At 37.5% G+C, this 21,051-nt stretch overlaps 1 protein-coding gene across 1 annotated transcript; it reads left to right on the forward strand.

The window, feature by feature from the left end:
* The first annotated feature begins 4,250 nt into the window (after window positions 1-4,250).
* Window positions 4,251-18,887, forward strand: LOC116174015 (UDP-N-acetylglucosamine--peptide N-acetylglucosaminyltransferase 110 kDa subunit). Its single transcript, XM_031491792.1, has 3 exons — window positions 4,251-4,694; window positions 16,255-18,465; window positions 18,515-18,887. The coding sequence occupies exons 1-3, from the start codon at window positions 4,570-4,572 to the stop codon at window positions 18,675-18,677; spliced, it is 2,499 nt and encodes an 832-aa protein (XP_031347652.1). The 5' UTR covers window positions 4,251-4,569; the 3' UTR covers window positions 18,678-18,887.
* The last annotated feature ends 2,164 nt before the right edge of the window (window positions 18,888-21,051 follow it).

A 21,051-nucleotide genomic window follows, 5' to 3' on the forward strand; every position in this document is an offset into this window, starting at 1 on the left:
TGGGATCTCCGTAGCGGTGACGGATACCGTGTAGTGGGGCAAAGACCCATTTGAAAAATTTTGGAAAATGACTATGAGATCACCGAAAATGTCAAATTTCGTTTTCATTTTCACCAGCTTAAACAGTCGGCAATAGACGGTTTCCGTCAGCACTTTTCATGGGCACTTTTTTCGGAGGATCAGCATTTCCATAATATGCTAGATGCTAGATCTAGAAGCTGCTTTCTTATTTCTTATGGACGCCATATTTGATGTAGGTACACTTTACCATACATTTACAAGATAAATTTTAAAATCAAATGATTTACATTCATTTATCAACAAAACATTCACGGGTAACTAGATCTTGCCGAATTAACATGGCGATGCATTCAAATGAATTTCTTTTTTGTTCTCTAATCTCATTCTGGAAAAATCCAATATGGCGCCGTCCATTGCCTATCGCTTAAGCCGCTGAAGGTAGGAAAAATCAAGACAACATTTGACCCTTTCAGTTTTTTGTTATATCTAAGTTACTTTTAAAGATTTTTTAAAAACTTCAAATGCGTTTTTTTAGTCACAAAAAAAGGGTAACTTTGCCCTCATTTAATCTACACTGTCTCTTGCCGTTAAGGAGATCCGAATGGTGAGCCACCGAATTTGAACCACCTTGTACATCATATTTAGGAACACCTTCTTTACAGAGAGATTCTTTTAATATAATTCATACTCGTACATGTAATTCCCCTAATGGACAACATCAAAGCATTAGAGCATTTAAACAACTTAAATGGCGTCTATTAACTTAAATGAGGGCCAACATTTTGGTTATAGTTTTTAGCGCATTTTTGCAAATTTATTTGTAAAAAGTAGCTTTTAATCTCACTTTGGCTGGCTGGCTGGTCGGCTGGCTGCCAGCAAATGTGAGCGCGTAGAAGAACTCTTGTAGAAAGGCAACGGGTGTACGTGTATCTACAAGGCCGTGTAATTTGTAAACCTTGGGGCAGGGCTACATGATGTGGGGTTGGCGACATCTGGGCGTCATCCTCGAGCGTAGTATACTAACGTGAAGGTTTTTCAATTTTTTCCTATCTTCTACTACAGTTTTGGTCCGATTCTTTTCAAATTGGTGTCGTCGGAAAGATGTTGTAAACGCGCACAACTCCTGCGTGGCGGAATTTTGTTTTTTGCCCTAGGGGCGAAATTAACGACCTTTTGCAAGGCGCGCGCGCGCCTCTTCGAGAGGTACTCAACTTCGGGCACCTTTTACCTTCCGTTGCGAATTCTGTCACGCGTTTTAACGTTTCGCAAATCTCGAATGGCTGTCTCTCTTTCTCGTGTCGCCAATAGAAGCTCGAGCAATGAGAAGTGCCCCTCAAAAATTAAGTACTATCTTGTGGAAGGTTTTTAGCGAGATCCACCAAAATGTGGGTGTAATATAAGTATGCAAAGGAAATGTGGTAGCCTCCGACAAGATCTAACTGATGGTGGAGAAAAATCTTCAAACGCGAATTGCGGGTGAACGGGACGTCGGAAGTGGGTACCGTCAAAGGGAATGTGGTAGCCCCCAACACGATCTTAGGGTCGTTCGAGGACAACTTTGACAAAAATTCGAGCAAATTCGATTTGATTTTAAACGGAACACACTTTTCTATGGTCGCAGTCAGAAATAGGGGCTGTTTTCTGTTCATAATCTTATTAAATTCGATCTCTAGCGCATGTGATCCCTACGAAATTCCAAATTATTGCTTTTCTGAAAACTTTGCTGAAAACTACCTCTAAATATTTTTAAAATTATTTCAGATTTATCTGACGCGACTAAACAATTGTAATTTTTGAATGGGTCAACGAAATATATTACCTACTACTATTACTAAAGGTAAAGGTAGAGCGTTTCAAAGACAATTTTGACAAAAATTCGAGCAAATTAAAAGTCGATTTTCAACGGAATACACTTTTCTCTATACTGGCAATGACAAATAGTGGTTGCTTTCTGTTCAAAATGTTATTAAATTCGATCTCTAGCACGTGATCCCTACGAAATTCCAAATTATTGCATTTTAAAACTGAAAACTAACTCTAAAGGTAAAGGTAGGGCCTTTCGAGGGCAATTTTGACAAAAATTCGAGAAAATTAAAGTCCGATTTTAAACGGAATGCACTTTTCTCTGCTCGCAGTCAGCAATAGGGGTGGTTTTCTGTTCAAAATCTTCTTAAATTCTATACCTGCCATGTGATCCCTACGAAATTCGAAATTATTACATTTTAAAACTGAAAACTAACTCTAGAGACCTTTTGATGGCAATTTCGGAATAATTCAAGCAAATTAGAGTTGGTTTTAAACGGAATACACTGTTCTCTGCTCGCAGTCAAAAATAGGGGTTGTTTCTGTTAAAAATCTTCTTAAATTCTATATCTGACACGTAAGTGCTCCCTACAAACTTCGAAATTATTGCATTTTAAAACTGAACGCGAATTGCGGGTGAACGGGACGTCGGAAGTGGGTACCGTTAAAGGGAATGTGGTATCCCCCCCAACAGGATTTTACTGATGGAGTTATATCTTCAAACGCGTCGAATTGCGGGTGAACGGGACATCGGAAGTGAGTACCGTCAAAGGGAATGTGGTATCCTTCGACAAGATCTTTTATTCATGGTTGAGTAAACAGTGGCTAATAGAATACTGATCTGCCACACAAAAATGCGCTGAAGTCCCTTCGATCTCACACGAGGACTTTGATAATTTTTTACATTTGAGTGCATAGTAAGCCATCATTTGAGTACCAGTTCACCACCATCTGCCAAAATGACAGTTTACAATCACAGTGTATTTAATTTTTCGTTTTTGGGTGGAATAAAGTTTCATTTACTATACCTACCTAGTATGTGTACTCTTGTTTAATTCGGAGATTACGATAGAGTATATATCAAATTTTGAGTCGCATTGGTGAATAGATGTTGTTGCTAATTCAATAAAACGCTTTGATGTCGTGTATCTAAAAGTGTACGGTTTTGGTCAGAAGTAATGTTCCTCGATTATTTCATGTGTAGCACATAAGTAATATACGAGTATATACCAGATCTGTAAGTGTAGGCTTCTTTTCAAAATTCGGAAAGTCTCTAAGGTTGAAATGAAATTGAACTAAATCACGGAGGAACTGTCATATTAATACTTTTTCTGCAGGGAGAACATTACTTCTGACTACGATTGTACATGGAAATTGTACGAAAAAACTATTAAAAAGATTTAATAGCGAGAACCTTTTGTTAAAAAGATTTAATAGCGAGAACCTTTTGTGAAACCTAATTTCGGCAAGTGTCACGTTGTCCCGAAAGGAGCGGATATCGCCCATTCGAATGCAGGAAGAAATCCCGCACAGCGTCGGGATTATACTCTTTGGTTCTATAATCCCTCGCTTCGTTTCAGCTTATTGCGGTGTCTTTTACTTCAACCGTACATCTCGTAAAAGCGCATTCTTCAAGCCGCTGAAAACAGTAGCTGCAGAGAAAATATGTTCGCAACTACCGAAGTGTATTTCACAGGTAGCAGAGGTGCGCACCCCGGAGGTCTTTTTCCCGGGGGATTTAATGTATAAAACATGATATCGTTTAAGAGGCATTTTCGCTTCCATTTCGGGACATCTTTAAGTAATGGGTTCATCGATCTTCTCTCAGGGAAAAAATCTGAAACCTTCGTCCCCGATAAATTTTGGTTAATTATACGGGTCAACCACTTCACTTTGTAGTTTTTATCCCGGATTACCCCACATATCGGGCGTGAATTCGAACCCGTTTTTTTTCCTTACACAACACGGATACTATCCTCGCACGCAAAAGGGCATGTAAAGGATGTACGCCCCTCTTGCTCGCGATATCGATCCCTTTGTTTACCACATTAGTAAATGATGTTTTGGCCCACCGCGATGGTGTGCATCCCGAATCGATATTTGGCTTTTCCCAAATTAGAACTATTTGATGTATGTACTTTTTATGCGGTAAATTTTGATATTGTTGCTATTGATTAAGGTGCCCAAGCGCGTAGTACGTGGGAGGTAGACACGCAACCCCCTTTCCCATTTCCAGACACCTTAACGCAGTTTTGTTAGTTCTCTTGGTTATATTGTTGTGAATTGCTGGAAGATTTAGGAACTAATGTAAAAATATGCCTCTTTGCGCACAGACTCTGGTCGCGTAGCAACCGTCTGTGAAAGCTCAAAGCTGACCCGGGCGCCGCCACCGGTAGTCATCACGATGCCGTTGTAGTGCCTGGAGTAGCTTAGTGTCTATCCTGTCATTCTTTTCTTTTCGTGCTCTCCTCAAACTGCTCTCAACCGCCAATGAAACCTATGCAAACGCGAGATGCGTTAACGTATACGAAACGACAATAACAAATACAGGGATAATCACCGAATTTAGCCAAACTTTTTTACATTTGCGTAATTTATGTCAATAATTCTTTTCGATAGCCAATTTTTTCGAATGCGTCACGTTCACGCACGTCTATGATTTTAGCACACATGCAAAAGATCGCCGCTTTCTTTTCAAATTTTAAAAAATGAGTGAGCTCGTCAGGTAGTTGCGATGAGTGTACGATGGAGTTACAATGCGTCGTTGTGTATACAATCATTCACATTCCCGAACCGAAGCCACCACCGGACGCCGGACCTGAACAGAACCCCGATGGATGTCTTTCGTGGATCAAATGCCAGATTAAAAGGTTCTTTGTGTTTAAATGTTTGCACCTGTTGCGCTTGTTTTTTATCCCATCCATCCTCTTTCCATTCTGACACTGACACTAATTCCCATTTTTGTGCAGTTCGCTTCTTAAATGTAACCAACCGGCCTTGTTTTGTTCAGAAGGTGATACCTACATTAAAACCTTCTAGTCCAATATTCTGAATATGAGTAACGTTGTTTTTAGCCTTTTTCAAACACAAAACCCGCTAAAGAGCGTTAAAAGTTTTCTTATTTGTACAACTGCGAGTAACTCGTGGTATGGACGTGATTCTTTATCCAATATAAAAATACGTGACTTGTACGAAAATTATAACAGTAAGAATAAACTTGATTGGGAAGCCAAAGATCTTGCGATTGGTCACATATCGTCCCGTATTTTGTAATTTACTTTCGTTGTGCATTAATCACAAGGTGAAGATTGAAATATGCACGTTGCAAAAAGAGATTTGGAAAAACGGGGAAAAATACCAGAAAAATTGTCAATTTTAAAAATGCCGTTTGACCTCTCATATTAAATCAAAGAGACAGTGCTTAATATTGATTGACGTGGGAAAGACGTCATATGATATAAATCCCTTCTGTCCCAATTTTTCCTCGGCGATTTAAAAATATCGAGAAATGTTCTTCGATGATCATTTTGACTATATGTCCTTCAGCGATGATCAAAATACTAACAATATTGTTGTTCAACGGACGTTTCAATGAGTAAATGAAAATAGGGAAGTTTATTACGAACATTACGCACATTATACAGAGTGGCCCAACGAGAAGTATACAGAGGGCTTTTAGGGTATTAAATTTAGAAATTTCGAAAAATCCTCGAACACGTCAATTTTGTATTCGAGGGGCACAACTTTTGGAATACAAATCACGAACCCAAGTCTTCACCCCTCTACGTAGGGAGCTTAACTCCTAAAATTTTAAATGGAATCCTATTTTCATTGGTACGTTTTGAATGGTACGTTATTTGAAAGCCAATTTAATCGTGATTACTAATCTGCTTTGCTTTTTAAATTCTATTGATTCGTTTTGGAGATATTTGCATTTGAAATGGTTTTTTCTTAAAAAACCAAAACAAATGCGATCTAAGTCACCTTATATTAAAAAAGGTTTAAATTGTGCAAAAAATAACAAATAACTTTAAACACACAACATTTATTTCAATAAATGCTCGAATTGCCTTCCGCCTGCTTCCATGCAATAATAAAGATTTGCTTCAAAACGCTGCCGTACATGCTGGAAGATTTCAGGGGTAATCGCTCGAAATTGTTGAGTTATACCATAGTGTATTTATTCTATTCTTACACTATGGTTATACGTGCTCGCAACCTTTGTAATGTTGCGGGCGGAGTAGCATAAACTTTATTCTTTAAATATTCCCACAAGAAGTAATCTAAAGGACTTAACTCAGGGGAAAAAACCATTTCAAACGCGAATATCTCCGAAAAGAATCAATAGAATTTAAAAAGCAAAGCAGATTAGTAATCACGATTAAATTGGCTTTCAAATAATGTGCCATTTGCCATAGGATTCCATTTAAAATTTTAGGGATTAAGCTCCCTACGTAGAGGGGTGAAGACTTGGGTTCGTGATTTGTATTCCAAAAGTTGTCCCCCTCGAATACAAAATTGACGTGTTCGAGGATTTTTCGAAATTTCTAAATTTAATACCCTAAAAGCCCTCTGTATACTTCTCGTTGGGCCACCCTGTAGAAATCTTGAAAGGGTTTTGTGTTTATCGTAAATACGTCCCTGCCGTGTTTTAGCTTTTAGAAATCACCAGGTTTATCGTTGTCCAAGATACACTTTAATTTAGGCAACTTTCTTGTTTTTGCTTAATTATTTTTTATTTTTCTACCTGCTCTGGACCTTCTTCTTTTTACTCACTTTTTATACTTCTTTTAATTTTTTACCTGGAAAAGAGAACCAACCAACCAACTTCCAAAGGCTTCCGAATGCTCTCGAATATTCTAGAACAAAACACGCCATATTTCCCGATATAAATGCGTCACATATCTGCATTCGTTTCTTATCGCGGAGGACTAATCTTGAATGATTCCTCGATGTCTATCGGGAATTTCGGAATATTCGCTACAATAATCTTACTTTTAAGAACGAAGTGACGTTTTGTGCAGTAATTTACCCTAATACTATAAAATTTATTAGGTTATTCTTCCTATTTTTCGTGAATTCAGCGATGAGATGATTATTTTACTCCCGTCCAAAACATATCTGCATACTGAGCGTCACTAAAAAAATGTTTTTTAAAGATATATTTAGTGTTCCAGACAAAATTTCCACCCTGTATAAATAATAAATAATAAAGCTTATTTAATGTTTTGTAGAACAGCCTACATATACATAAGTCAATACAAAAGCAAAATAAAAATATTACAAATGTAAGAACAAACAAAATTATAACAACATTACTTAATTGTCACGAAAAGAACTCTGTACTGAAAAATTCCTCATACGAGTAAAACGGTTTATCAATAAGAAATGCTTTAGTTCTTGATTTGAATAAATTAAAAGGTAAAGCCTTAATATTGGGAGGAATATAATTATACATTTTTATATTGATATAATCAAAACTGTTTTGTGTCTTACTTAAACGGCAAAAAGGGACAAATGCATTTAATTTGTTGCGGGTGTCATAATTATGAACATCGCAATTTTTAACAAAATAATGTTCATTGCGCTTAAGAAAACAAAGACAAGTAAAAATAAAAATAGATGGAAGCGTTAATATTTGGTGATCAATGAAAGCTTGCCGACAATCATCTCTAAATGAAATGTTAGCAATAATTCTAACGGCTTTTCTTTGTAATTTAAATAATTCCCTCCAACAAGCAAAGTGGCCCCAAACATTAATAGCATAAGACAAGTGGCTATGTATGAGTGCAAAATAGGCAGTTTTAAGAATATTCATAGTTACATTACTCGCTAATCTACGCAAAACATATATATTTCTGCTTAACTTCGTAGCAACAAAATTACCGTGAACATCAAATTTTAATTTCCGATCAATACAAATTCCTAAAAATTTCACATATTCAGATGTTGATAAATCATGTGATCGCAGTGATAATATCATGGATGCCGTTTTCATTGTATTTATATGTAATAAGTTTATAGTGCACCAAGTATTAGCTCGTTGAAGTAATTCATTGGAGTTATTTAGTGCCCCGTTAATGTGTTCGGCCCCAACAAGTAAGGTAGCATCATCTGCATAAAGAAGGCAGTTTTCATTTCCAGAAATAAAGCTTGGCATATCATTAATATAAATTAAAAAGAGAAGAGGCCCCAGAATACTACCTTGGGGTATTCCTTTCGTTATACAGAGTTTTCCTGATAGGTTATTATTTATCTTTACACATTGAAACCTATTTGTAAGGTATGATTCAATGAGGAGTTTGCTAGTAACATCAAATCCATAGATTCTAAAACAGGGGATATCTCGAAACGGTTTAAATATTTGTATGAAATTTTCATGACTTAATAAGGACGTGAGGTGGGGACAAATCTTAACATGCTTTTTTAATTCTCTTTTTCCCCGCTCTAACATTTTAGGTGTAGCTAAAGAATAAAACCTACTCGACCAATCTGCCTGAGGGAAATAATTACGGGCTTGTATTACAGGATGGAGTGGAGCCCCATCCTGCAAAAACCACATGTCAAGATTTATGTTTTTGCCTAATCATTGGTCTAATTGATCCCTTAAAAAATCTGTGTACATTTTCTATTTAGGTGTACTTTTCTTTAGAAAATGCGGTTCAATATCTTTATCCCCAATAGTCCCACCCCACATCACACGTTACTTGACCAGGGATGTGGATCCTTCCTGCGCCTAGTAGTGCATAGAGTGCCTGATTAATCTTGGGTAATAAGAAATAACATAAAATCCTACCTGCCCACAATAATGGGAATGTGGTTTCGCCAGAAACAATATCTTTTTCCAAGCACCTTGTGTTTCCTTGCATTTGTATTGCTACTCAGTTACAAAAGTAGTTTTTTATACACAAGAGCACCATCTCATTTAAAATGTCAGTCACCCCTAAAATTTGAGAGAAGAAAAAACAAGTTAAAAAAAAACGATTTACATAAAGCGCATTTCCACATCCGGCCACAAATATAAAAGATAGCGTTGCACATGGGCAATCCATTTTTGACGTGCTATTTCAATTTCAGTTTATAAGAAGAATTTCATTTGAATGCTTTTCTAAATAAGAAAGTTGGAACTGCGCATGCGCAAACCTAAACTGAAACTGGCGCTAGATTTTCCTTTATTCCAAGCACCTATATATCAAATTTCATTTACATGCTTCCATAAATAAAAAAGTTGGCACTGCGCATGCGCAAAGCCAAATTTTGAAATTGGCGTTAGATTTTCATTTAATCCAAGTGCCTATGTATCAAATTTCATTCAAATACTTTTATAAGAAAAAAAGTTTGCAATTCGGTTTATAAATGGTCGAGATGCGAAAAGGGCACTGTGAATTTTGAATCGATTCGACTCAACTTTTGGCATTGCGTATTATATGGCTAAGGCTATGCCCATATTGAATTTCATACAATTCAGTTCATAACTAACGGAGATGTAAAAGCGATCGGACATTTCTAAACAAAGTTATCGTTCACACGGACAGATAGAGGGACAGACCAACAGACAGACGACAGACAACAATACAAAATTATAAATGATCTCTAGGATCGTTAATAAACGGCCAAAGTGTAAAATTATAGAACATGTAAAAAACGGTTTGTTGTTTTTTTTACAATAACTTTTTTAGCAATAAACGCAGAAAAAATTCCTTCCTTGGCGCAAGCCTCGACACCATAACGAACCAAATAGCGAAAAAAGTAGAACAATAGCTCTTAAGATAAAGAACTAGTAGCGTCGCAAAACAAGCGGACGGACGGACAGACGGGCAAAGTGGCCACAATAGCGCGTTTTTTTTTATTTTTGTGGAAATGCGCTAAAAAACATTTTGGAAATATCGCCTTGTAGCACTTTAAAATATCCTGTATATCGAATTTATTTGCACGAACAGGCAGACGAAAAATTAAGTTGGGGTAAATTACAATTTACTTTAATCGCCCGTTCACAAGTCGTAGTGGGGTTGCTGCTTTACTACGAGGTCCTCGATTGGAATCCAGGTTCGGGCACGTGTATGTGAGTGGGTTGTATTGAGTAGAGTGCCCTTAGCTGAAATCCCCAACCCACTTAAAAATAAAGGCAGGAAATAACACCAATAAAGATTATATCGAACACGTTTTAGTATTGTCGAGATTTGCTCCTACAAAAATTGTAATCGAAAATTGCATTCGAATTCGAAATTTGATTTCAGTAATATTTTTCTCCCCAAAACATCTGTTCCTTCTCTTGTATTGGCATTATCGCCACTTACTCCTCGTCCCAATCTTCTTAATACTGTTTGAATACTCGTGGAAAATTGTAGCGGACCGATTTACAATAATCCCCGCAATTTTATTCTCCAACGATATGTTGTCTATAGATCCTTTATTATTCATTTGGCCGATAAACGCGTATTAAATCGTAGTACAACGTTGGCATTGTCCACATTCATTCACTAGAGGTTCATTATGGCGTAATTCGTTCGAGTGCCATTACTGCCACGCGCCATAAAATATTCAACCCCCTCTGAGAAAATTACCTACCTACATGCCTCTTACAAATCCCCTAGGTACACATTTTCTACATTACATGACGTGACCGTTCAATTTATTTATAACGGAACTGGGACAATTTTAAATAGCCTAAAATCCGTAAAATACTAGTAAGTCAAGTGCATGTCTATGCAGTATGGAGCGTTTTGGCACCGTTCCAATGTTATTAGTGAATATATTTCGACATAAATGGACGGCGTGTGTGCTCATAAAAATGTTAAACGATTTTTTGCTCCTCGCCTAAAACAAAATTATGAAGACATTTTTATTGACACCGAAGAGTTTCTTAAAGGTTATCTGCAGGCCATGTTTTTTTAAATTGGGGAAACTCCCAGAGATTTATTTTTGATCCGAGTACATGAATCGTTAATGTTCATGCCTCCGTGATCAAAGTGTGTCTTTAACATTTAAATTGATTTTGAAATGTTCTCCATTAGTACGTCGGCGGCAGGTGGTTGATCTCGAGCGTCATTTGCATTGAGCAGCGATTCTTTTGAACGTCGTGGGCGAAGATCAATAAGCTTACCGAGGTTATAATTTGATATTCACTGTCAGGTAGTTTACATTTAGCTTTGATATTCAGGGTGAGATCCCTTTTGAAATTATCTTGGACGTGGAAATGAAAATGTTCACAACTTGAGATATAATTTGGCAGCGTTTACTGTAAAGTGTAAACTGTAGTGTATGGGCGGCATTTTATTGAAAAGCATTAATTCCACCAGGTAAAATTAATCAAATGCAATTTCACCGCATCATTTAATGGTGCCAAATCTTTATAAATAGAAACATCTCGTCACCAAACGAAATATGTTCGGTGACAGTTTCCACAAACGCTTTTACCACTGTTTCCATGTATATTGTCTCTTCTTGAAAGCGAAGGTTGGGCTATTGATTAGTTTATCGTGCCTTGTCTCAATTAAGAGCGTTTGTGATGATTGACGTTATACTCTATCATTCCCAACATCTGTGTCTTTGAAATATTTGTCAAAGGCACCGCATGTTTACGCATTCCCACGTACTCAAATATCAGAACGCTTAGGTGTGGTAGGAGACTGGACGCTAGATTTTAGATATTTTGGAAAATTTTTCTTCTCATAGTTTATCGTGTTACTCGGAAACTGATAAGTAATGCCTTGAAGTTACGATTTTTCGATATTTTACTTTTGTATTATGATATGGTTAAAATTCTCCACATTTTCAAAAATGTTTTGAATTATACAGGGTTCGTTCACAAAGTAGGGCGCAAAAAGGTACACATTTTATTACATGGTTAATGTACAAAGAATGTGTAGGTTTATTTTTTCCTTCCCGGAAAATGCTGCGAAAGATGGTTGAATATGACTTGATGTAGTCTTGGCTTAATTTCTTTCTTCGTGATCCCCTCAATGGACCGATTGGCTTATCGCCTCCGCAATTACGGCACCGCGTACAATCGCCTGATGAATGACCCTTTCCCAATGTTTTCATTCATATTTTTAAGTGCCGCCTTTTATCTGTCTACATCATAAACGCTTTATCTTACAAAGACGAATCGTTTAATTAACCACTCGATTTTTTGTCGTTTAACATCGGTAACTAGTAGACGTATTTTACAATTCCCCGCGCTGTCATTTCAATTACAATGGTCCGCTTCATTTACCTCACCCTAAATATACATACGTAAAGCAGCATAAATATTAATTTACCCTGTTTACATCTGAAATAGAATTGCATTTCTAACCCTGATTGCTACTTTATATTGCTAATTGCCTATTAGCTTCCTTACGGTAAAATAAAATACCAACTTGGGTCATGAACTCATTTCCTTGCAATGCCTAAAACATACCTTCGCTCACACAAACTTATCGTTATGTACATACGCATTTTTACTAAACTATACAATTTTCTGGTTACAAGAGCGTTAGGTACTTACACTTACTAAAACGATTTAAAAAATGCCCGCATGCTCCTAGCTATAGTTAGCAACTGTTGGATATATATAGCAGAATATGGTGCACCTGCACATAATTTTAGAAGATTTTGGTAATATCTTTCAATGCTATGCTTTTGTATAAATACGAATGTTGAAAGAATATAGACACTTTTGATTAACGTGTTTATTGATTAAAAATACAAGTAAAATACACTGATTCTAAATCTTGAGAGCTTATTGATGTAAAATGTGACCTCAGCGTCATAAAATCGCGACAGAGTTTTTTTCAGGAGGCAATAAAACTTGCATGAATTAAAAACAAAACTACCTTGAATTAAAATCAAGATGGAGTATATTTTAGGGAGATTAATACCTAGCTTTTAATCACTTAACAAATTATCTGATTGGTTATAATTTGAGACAATTACCACGCTGATTGGTCGAATATTAATGGACTGTATTAATCGTAAATAATAAGGGGAAATGATAAATTGGGATTTACTCGATCGTCGTTATATTGATGTACGAACCCTCCACCCGCGGGGGGCGTCTACAGTTTTTTAATAATGTACAAAAAATAGTCGCATGAAAATACTCAAGCGCGTCCGATATTGATAGTGTGATACGGATACCCCACGTGTCTCTGATATTGGAGGTATGTTAATCTGGCGGTTTTCATGGTGGGAGAATCTGTACGGAAGGGTAGAAAACGGGGTTTATTGGAGCACGTCAGATATTTAGGGCATTGTACGTATCATTTATAACACGGCCGCCTATGATCTCAGTCAACTGACATGGTTCAACTTGCAAGTTTGTGACCTCACTCCTCACGTCACGCTCAAATCGTATATTATTGAAATGCACCTTTTTCAACACGTAGTCAACCCGCCTTACTATTAGCAACCATCAAACATAGGAGGATGTTTGCATGTTTCCCCAAATTTCCGCATAAAAAAGGTTTCAATCTCAAGGAAGATTTCGCACCTTAAGCGAAGTTGGCAAAAATATTTCGATTACTGCGGAATTTTGATTAGGGCGTTCCATATGAAATAAACCATTCCCAATTTGCTTTCGGACATGTAATAAAAATGTCAACTGCAATTCGTGAGTGCACTTTTCGTTATTGTCGATTTTTTTAGAAAGTATTATAAACAGCGTTTATTACATACGGTAAACAACCATCGTGCTCATACAGTCAGTATTACACTTAGCACACATAGCTGGAGTACCACAGGGTTCTGTTCTGGGTCCCTTACTATTCATATACTATGCAATTACATCCATGAGTGGTGATAATATTGTTATGTTTGCGGATGACACTAGTTATCTTTTTTCTGGGGATAGTATGAGTGAGGTAGTCGAGAACGCACAGTCTTCAGTAAATAGTGTCGTTCAATGGATCAATAGTAATAAGTGCTAGTAAATCATTAATTATAAATTTCAATCTGCGTGAGATCATAAGGAAGGAATCTCTGTTAGTTAAAACAAGCAGGAAATCAATTCCTCAAGAGAAATGTACCAAATTCTTAGGCATCTATCTTGATAGTAATTTGAAATGGAATACCCATATAGACAGTTTATCCAAAAGTTTAGCGTCAAGTGCCTATGCAATATTTAAATTAAAATCTTTTAGTAGTGACAAAGTGCTGTTAAGTTTTTACTATGCGCATTTCTACAGCAAAGTTAAATATGGTATTCTATTTTGGGGTAGATCTAACTTAACTCACAGGATTTTCCTAATTCAAAAGCAAGTAGTGAGATCTATAGTGGGAGTAAAGAAGAGAACATCATGCAGATATATACACGGTGTCCATTTTTCGAGTGCCACTATGGGGATCTCACTTATCTTAAGAGATAGAAAGTTGGTTAAATGGGGGCAAAGTTGCCAATTTTCGTGCCGAATGAGAATCTGAAAAGAAATTTGAAATATCTTCAATAGTTTTGAAGATATCGCAAAAAAACGAAAATTTTTGATTTGCGTTTTTAATTTTTTTATGATAAACTAATCGTAGTAGACATTTCTAATTAACACATTATTTGGACACTTTTTAATGGAGATTTCAAATATGGCATCCTGTTTTTAATAACTTTCAAGATGACGGAAAAACACGTGAAAACTTTAGTTTTTCTTATGGGCGCCATTTTGAATTTTCACATTTTAGTCCAAGGGAGACAGGTCAGGTGACCGCGCCGGCCAGCGTACGTCGCCATTATTAGCAATAACATGATTGGGGAACAATTCCGATAAGCATTCCCCAACCCTCCTAGCATTATGGGGCGGTGCGCCATCTTGCTGGAACCATATCGAGTTCAAACGAGGAAGAGGAACGTTATTGTTAATAAAATCGGTTAAATGTCCTCAGGAAATGGAGGTACCGATCAGCATTTAGAGTCTCTTAAGGACCAATTATTGTATCGCCCAATAAACCGACCCATACGTTAACGCTAAAACGTATTTGTGGTCGTCGTTCTAGAAATTGATGAGAATTTTCAATTGACCAGTAATGTTCATTGTCAAAATTTCAAAATTTTTACCGCTTGCAAAATTGCCTGCTCCTATTCATTGGGTCTATCACCATATTACTGTCTACATCTTTTAAAAGAACCATATTCGCCCAAGTTTTTATGCAGCAAAGAAAAATACCTCAAACTAGATTGTTGCCGCTCTGGATAACGCTGGAAGTATGTTGCAGCAGCCATGTGGGCATTTCAATGAGAAGTGTAGTAAATTTGGATCATATCTGTTTGATCTGCACTTGAAAAAGGCATTTTCGCATACAACTAGCATAAACCTAAATGGCACTACATGAAATAAGTCAACCTTTTGTTCACAACAAAAGAACGTTTTCTTTTTCCAAAGCACTCTTCTCAAATAATTAAAAATTGAATTTTTAGGAAAAATGTGATACTGAACCACCATGTGTATCGTTGTAAAGAGAAAAAAAGACGTAATGTCAAAATGTGAAAATTCAAAATGGCGCCCATAAGAAAAACTAAAGTTTCCACGTGTTTCTCCGTCATCCTGAAAGTTATTAAAAACAGGATGCCTTATTTGAAATCTCCATTAAAAAGTGTCCGAATAATGTGTTAATTAGAAATGTCTACTACGATTAGTTTATCATAAAAAAATTAAAAACGAAAATTAGCAATTTTCGTTTTTTAGCGATATCTTCAAAACTATTGAAGATATTTCAAATTTCTTTTCAGATTCTTATTCGGCACGAAAATTTGCAACTTTGCCCCCATTTAACCAACTTTCTATCTCTTAAGATAAGTGAGATCCCCATAGTGGCACTCGAAAAATGGACATCGTGTATTTAGACAATTTGGACTATTAACTGTTCCTGATATATATATTCTAGAAATTCTGATGTTTGTAAAAGAAAATCCAAAGGAGTTTTCTGTTAATAACTTACTATAATCACAGTTACAATACACGGCGTGGTAAGGATTTCTGCATTTCTGCGCAAAGACTAAGTATGTCAGAAAATAAGAGATATATGGGCTCATTACTTTTTAACAAACTCCCAAAACGTTTCAAGTCTGAAACTCGACATAAACAATTTAAGTTTCAGGTAATGCATTTTTTATTGTCCCAGTGTTACTATTCAGTGGAAGAGTATTTGTCAGATTCGTGTACTTAATTACATTTGGTATCGTTAGTAATACAATTACGTATGTTATATTTTATTTAAATTATTTAGTGATATTTTACACAACCTCTGTCATTGACTTGATCAATATCATGTTACATGGTCTAATGGTGTAATAAACATTATTATTATTACATGAAAAATGTCAAATGTGTATTACGTACGGCAAACAATTACGTTGCGTGACTCATATATGAATATTCCACAATAATTTACATTTCCAGTCTAATCCGTCATATTGGCTTGGACCACGGGATTTGGTTAATTGACCATCACTTTTGATTTCAGAGCGGTAGCAGCATATCTACGCGCACTAAACCTATCGCCAAATAATGCGGTCGTACACGGAAATCTTGCATGCGTTTACTACGAACAAGGCCTTATCGATTTGGCCATCGATACGTACAGACGCGCCATTGAATTGCAACCGAACTTCCCGGACGCCTATTGTAATCTGGCCAACGCGCTTAAAGAGAAAGGGCAGGTAGCGGATGCCGAAGAGTGCTACAATACCGCACTTCGACTATGCCCATCTCACGCAGATTCCCTGAACAATCTCGCTAATATTAAACGGGAACAGGGATACATAGAGGAGGCGACGCGTCTGTACTTGAAAGCGTTGGAGGTATTTCCCGAGTTTGCGGCTGCGCACAGTAATCTCGCGTCGGTACTGCAACAGCAAGGGAAGCTCAATGAGGCCCTTATGCACTACAAGGAAGCAATTCGCATCCAGCCAACCTTCGCCGATGCCTACTCCAACATGGGCAACACCTTAAAAGAAATGCAAGATGTAGCGGGCGCCCTTCAGTGCTATACTCGCGCCATACAAATTAATCCCGCTTTTGCCGACGCCCACAGTAATTTAGCTAGCATTCACAAGGATTCCGGAAATATTCCCGAGGCCATTCAGTCATATCGCACGGCTTTAAAATTGAAACCCGACTTCCCAGATGCCTACTGCAACCTAGCTCATTGTCTACAAATTGTATGCGATTGGACCGACTACGAATCCCGCATGAAAAAGTTAGTGAACATAGTTGCGGATCAACTGGAAAAGAATCGACTACCATCTGTACATCCACACCACTCCATGCTATATCCACTATCGCACGAGTTTCGCAAGGCCATAGCGGCGCGTCACGCCAATCTGTGCTTGGAAAAAATTCACGTGCTTCACAAACACCCGTACAAGTTTGCCATGGACCTAAAGGGACGTTTAAAAGTTGGCTACGTTAGCAGCGACTTCGGCAATCACCCCACCTCACATTTAATGCAATCGGTACCCGGCTTACACGAGCGCGGAAACGTGGAAATTTTCTGCTACGCCCTCAGTCCAGATGATGGTACCACCTTCCGTAGCAAAATCGCGCGAGAGGCCGAACATTTCATTGACCTATCTCAGATCTCGTGCAACGGCAAAGCGGCCGATCGCATTTATGCCGATGGAATCCACGTCTTAGTCAACATGAACGGCTACACCAAAGGCGCCCGAAACGAAATTTTCGCGTTGCGACCCGCCCCAATCCAAGTAATGTGGCTAGGCTATCCCGGCACTAGCGGCGCAAGTTTTATGGATTACTTAATCACGGACTGCGTCACCTCCCCGATGGAACTTCAAAGTCAGTACAGCGAAAAGTTGGCTTACATGCCTCACACCTACTTTGTAGGTGACCACAGGCAAATGTTCCCCCATCTGAAAGAACGCTTAATTGTGAGCGATCGCAACAGCTCCATCGCTAATTTACCCGACAACGTAGCCGTAATCAACGCGACCGATTTATCTCCATTGGTCGAAAACACAGAAGTCAAAGAAATCAAAGAAGTGGTACAGACTACGAAACCCGTCGAAATCAGTCTCAAAGTCGCCGAACTTCCGACCACAACTCCCATCGAAACGATGATCGCTTCCGGTCAAGTTCAAACCTCCCTCAACGGCGTGGTTGTTCAAAACGGACTCGCCACCACCCAAACTAACAACAAAGCGGCGACAGGCGAAGAAGTTCCTCAAACCATTGTCATCACTACGCGCCAACAGTACGGCTTGCCCGAAGACGCAATTGTATACTGTAATTTCAACCAGCTGTACAAAATTGATCCGATTACGCTTCACATGTGGGTGAACATTCTCAAAAGTGTACCAAACGCGGTTATTTGGTTGCTTCGATTTCCCGCAGTGGGCGAACCCAACTTACAGTCGGCAGTTCAACAGCTGGGATTGTCCCCCGGAAAGATCATCTTCAGTAACGTCGCCGCCAAAGAAGAGCACGTGCGAAGGGGACAATTGGCCGATGTTTGTCTAGATACTCCACTTTGCAATGGTCACACCACCAGTATGGACGTTTTATGGACGGGAACTCCAGTCGTCACGCTTCCTGGTGAAACACTCGCGTCAAGAGTGGCCGCGTCCCAGTTAACCGCGTTAGGGTGTCCCGACTTGATCGCCAGGTCTCGACAGGAGTACCAGGATATCGCTATTAAGCTAGGAACTGACCGCGAATTGTAAGTATCTGTTGTTGCTGGCAAATTTTTCCTAAACTGGCATTTTCAGTTTAAAGGCGACGAGACACAAAGTATGGGCGGCGCGCACCACTTCGCCGCTCTTTGACTGCAGACAGTATGCACAGGGTTTAGAAATGCTGTACGCGCGCATGTGGGAACGGCACGCGATGGGATTAAAGCCGGATCACGTGACTGCGTTAGCCGAAAAGTAAAAAATTTCAAAGTTGAAGGACAAAATTCTATTGAATTTAGTGGTAGACTAGGCCATTGCTAATATATTTGAAGCTCGAACTGATGTGTAGTTCACATGTATATTAATTTAAGTTGATTTAAGAGAGTTTTGGTCTCAATGTGATGATGACTACTAAAATTTTAGGGTAAGTTATTTATATAACCGAGACAATTAAATTTCTAAATGTTGATTTTTATTTATGAAAATAATCTTATCTTCTCTTACCCTTTATCTAGGTTTGGCTGAGAGGTTTTCAAGTGCATATTCCATACAAGTAAGTTTTATATAATTTGATGCATTGAATTGAGAGAAAAATTATTTTTTCTGTTTTTGTGTGTGAAACCCTAACTGTGGAATTATGAACATCGTTCCTTCCGTCATGGAAATTTGGGTAAGTACATCTTTCTACTTGATAGAAATAGCGTATATGTATTGGGACTTTGTGCTATAAAGGGACGTAATTTGGAGATATTCATAATATTAATAATAACTACAGGTCAAAATATGGAAGGTTCGATTTTTTCCAAGGTTTCCTTGTAGGTTAAAAAAAATCGTCGAATGTCCCATGATATTTTGAGCTGTAGATATTAAAAAATGATGAATATCTACGTCCATTTTGATTTAAAAAAAAACCCTATCCAATAAACCCGAACCCCCGAACTTGAACAATTTGATACTCATGCACTTCAGGAAAAGTAAGAAAAATAACTTAGTAGCGAACACTCCCTTTGAGTTCCTTAACAATTTTTGTGAGTGCTTTAGAAAAGAATCACATACAAATAACTATCTACAAACCGTAGAAAGTGCCATAGGGAGTTGAGCGTTATGAAACTTGTCACTTTCTAAACTCTTCACTTTTTCGCTTTTTGTTGACGTTTCACTAAATCTTAATACTATATAAGCGATGATTTTTAATATCTAAAAAATAAAAATAGCATTTTGTAAGTAATGTAAGTGATAGTAGGTTCATAAATGATCATTCGTATCAAAATCGCCGCTAAAATAAAACATGTTGCATACAGTGCTAATAAAACTCGAAGAATCGCATCACAAAAAAATGTTCAGATCAAACGTTCTATTTCATTGTTTTAGCTGGAACTGGCCCGATTGTTTTAGCCGTCATGAAAATGGCGTATAAAATTCCTCCGAATTTGTGATAAACAGGTGAATAATAGGATATTAGATTTCCAAACGATTTTTTAAAGGAATTTGGCAAAAAATTGCCCTTTATATGCTCGTTTTTTCGTCCATTATTTAATTCGACAATAAATGAATCGGGTTAAAACTTTTATTTGTTACTCAGTTGTAAACGTTGATTAACAAGACAAAACGCAAACGGGTAAACGTCTTGTTTTTTAAACGCTACTGACTTGTAAAACTGACAGCAGACTTGTAAAACTGACAGCAGACCTGTAAAAATTTTACAAGTTAGTAATCTAGTAATTTCATTGGCCAGAATTAATGCGAAGTCTCTGTTACATGGATCACATGATATTTTAGACATTTCTTCAAGATCAATTTAAGAACTAATTATTTACGTTTACAAATGAGTAACAAATAAAATATTGTACATTATACGCCAGGTAATAGTTTTTACTGGCTCTAGGAGATGACAAGCTCGCCTAACGGCTCGCTAGTCAACTTCTCCTATCGCCAGTAAAAACTCACTTACCTGGCTAATGTAAAATACTATTAAAGGTGAATTTATGAATGCGCACTGCGTTAAGTGCGAGCGGAAACATTTTCATCTTTCAGTTCGGAAAAGTGTTATATACTATATTTTACAGTTACGGGCAATGCTGGGGTGTAATAAGTAGGAGTGATGATATCGATTGAGGCCGAATTCCCCCGTTATAAATTAGATAGTATATGACATTAATCAAAAAAGGTTTTGGTCATTTTTAAGGAAATGTTTCCTACAGGTGTAGATAAAATTAAAAACACTTTTCGGCTGCAAAATCTGAACCAAAAAGTCCAAAATAAACTGTTTGTTGAAAAAGCGTTGAATCTTCGAGTAGATATAGATATAGAGAAATATTGAAAAGATCCCAACACTTTTTCTATACGAAAACTTTTTATTTTTGGCTTTTTAGTGCAGATTCTGTATTCTGTTGGCGAAAGTTTTTTTTAGTATTTTATATCCTGCTACTAACAAATGAATTTTCTCGTCGCCGTACGGTTAGTGAATCTACGAGCGATCCCTAGCATTGGTTTGCGCGGGCACAGCGACTGACAAGTTCATGATTGACACAAAAACAAGAATGTAACCATAGGAAAGTATTTCAGGGTTCGCAAATGGTCTCTTTTTTAGACATTGGTCTCTTTTTTCAATGCTTGTCTCTAAGAGTCTATTT

Source organism: Photinus pyralis, unplaced genomic scaffold (genome assembly GCF_008802855.1).
Source record: "Photinus pyralis isolate 1611_PpyrPB1 unplaced genomic scaffold, Ppyr1.3 Ppyr1.4_LG6, whole genome shotgun sequence".
NCBI lineage: Eukaryota > Metazoa > Arthropoda > Insecta > Coleoptera > Lampyridae > Photinus > Photinus pyralis.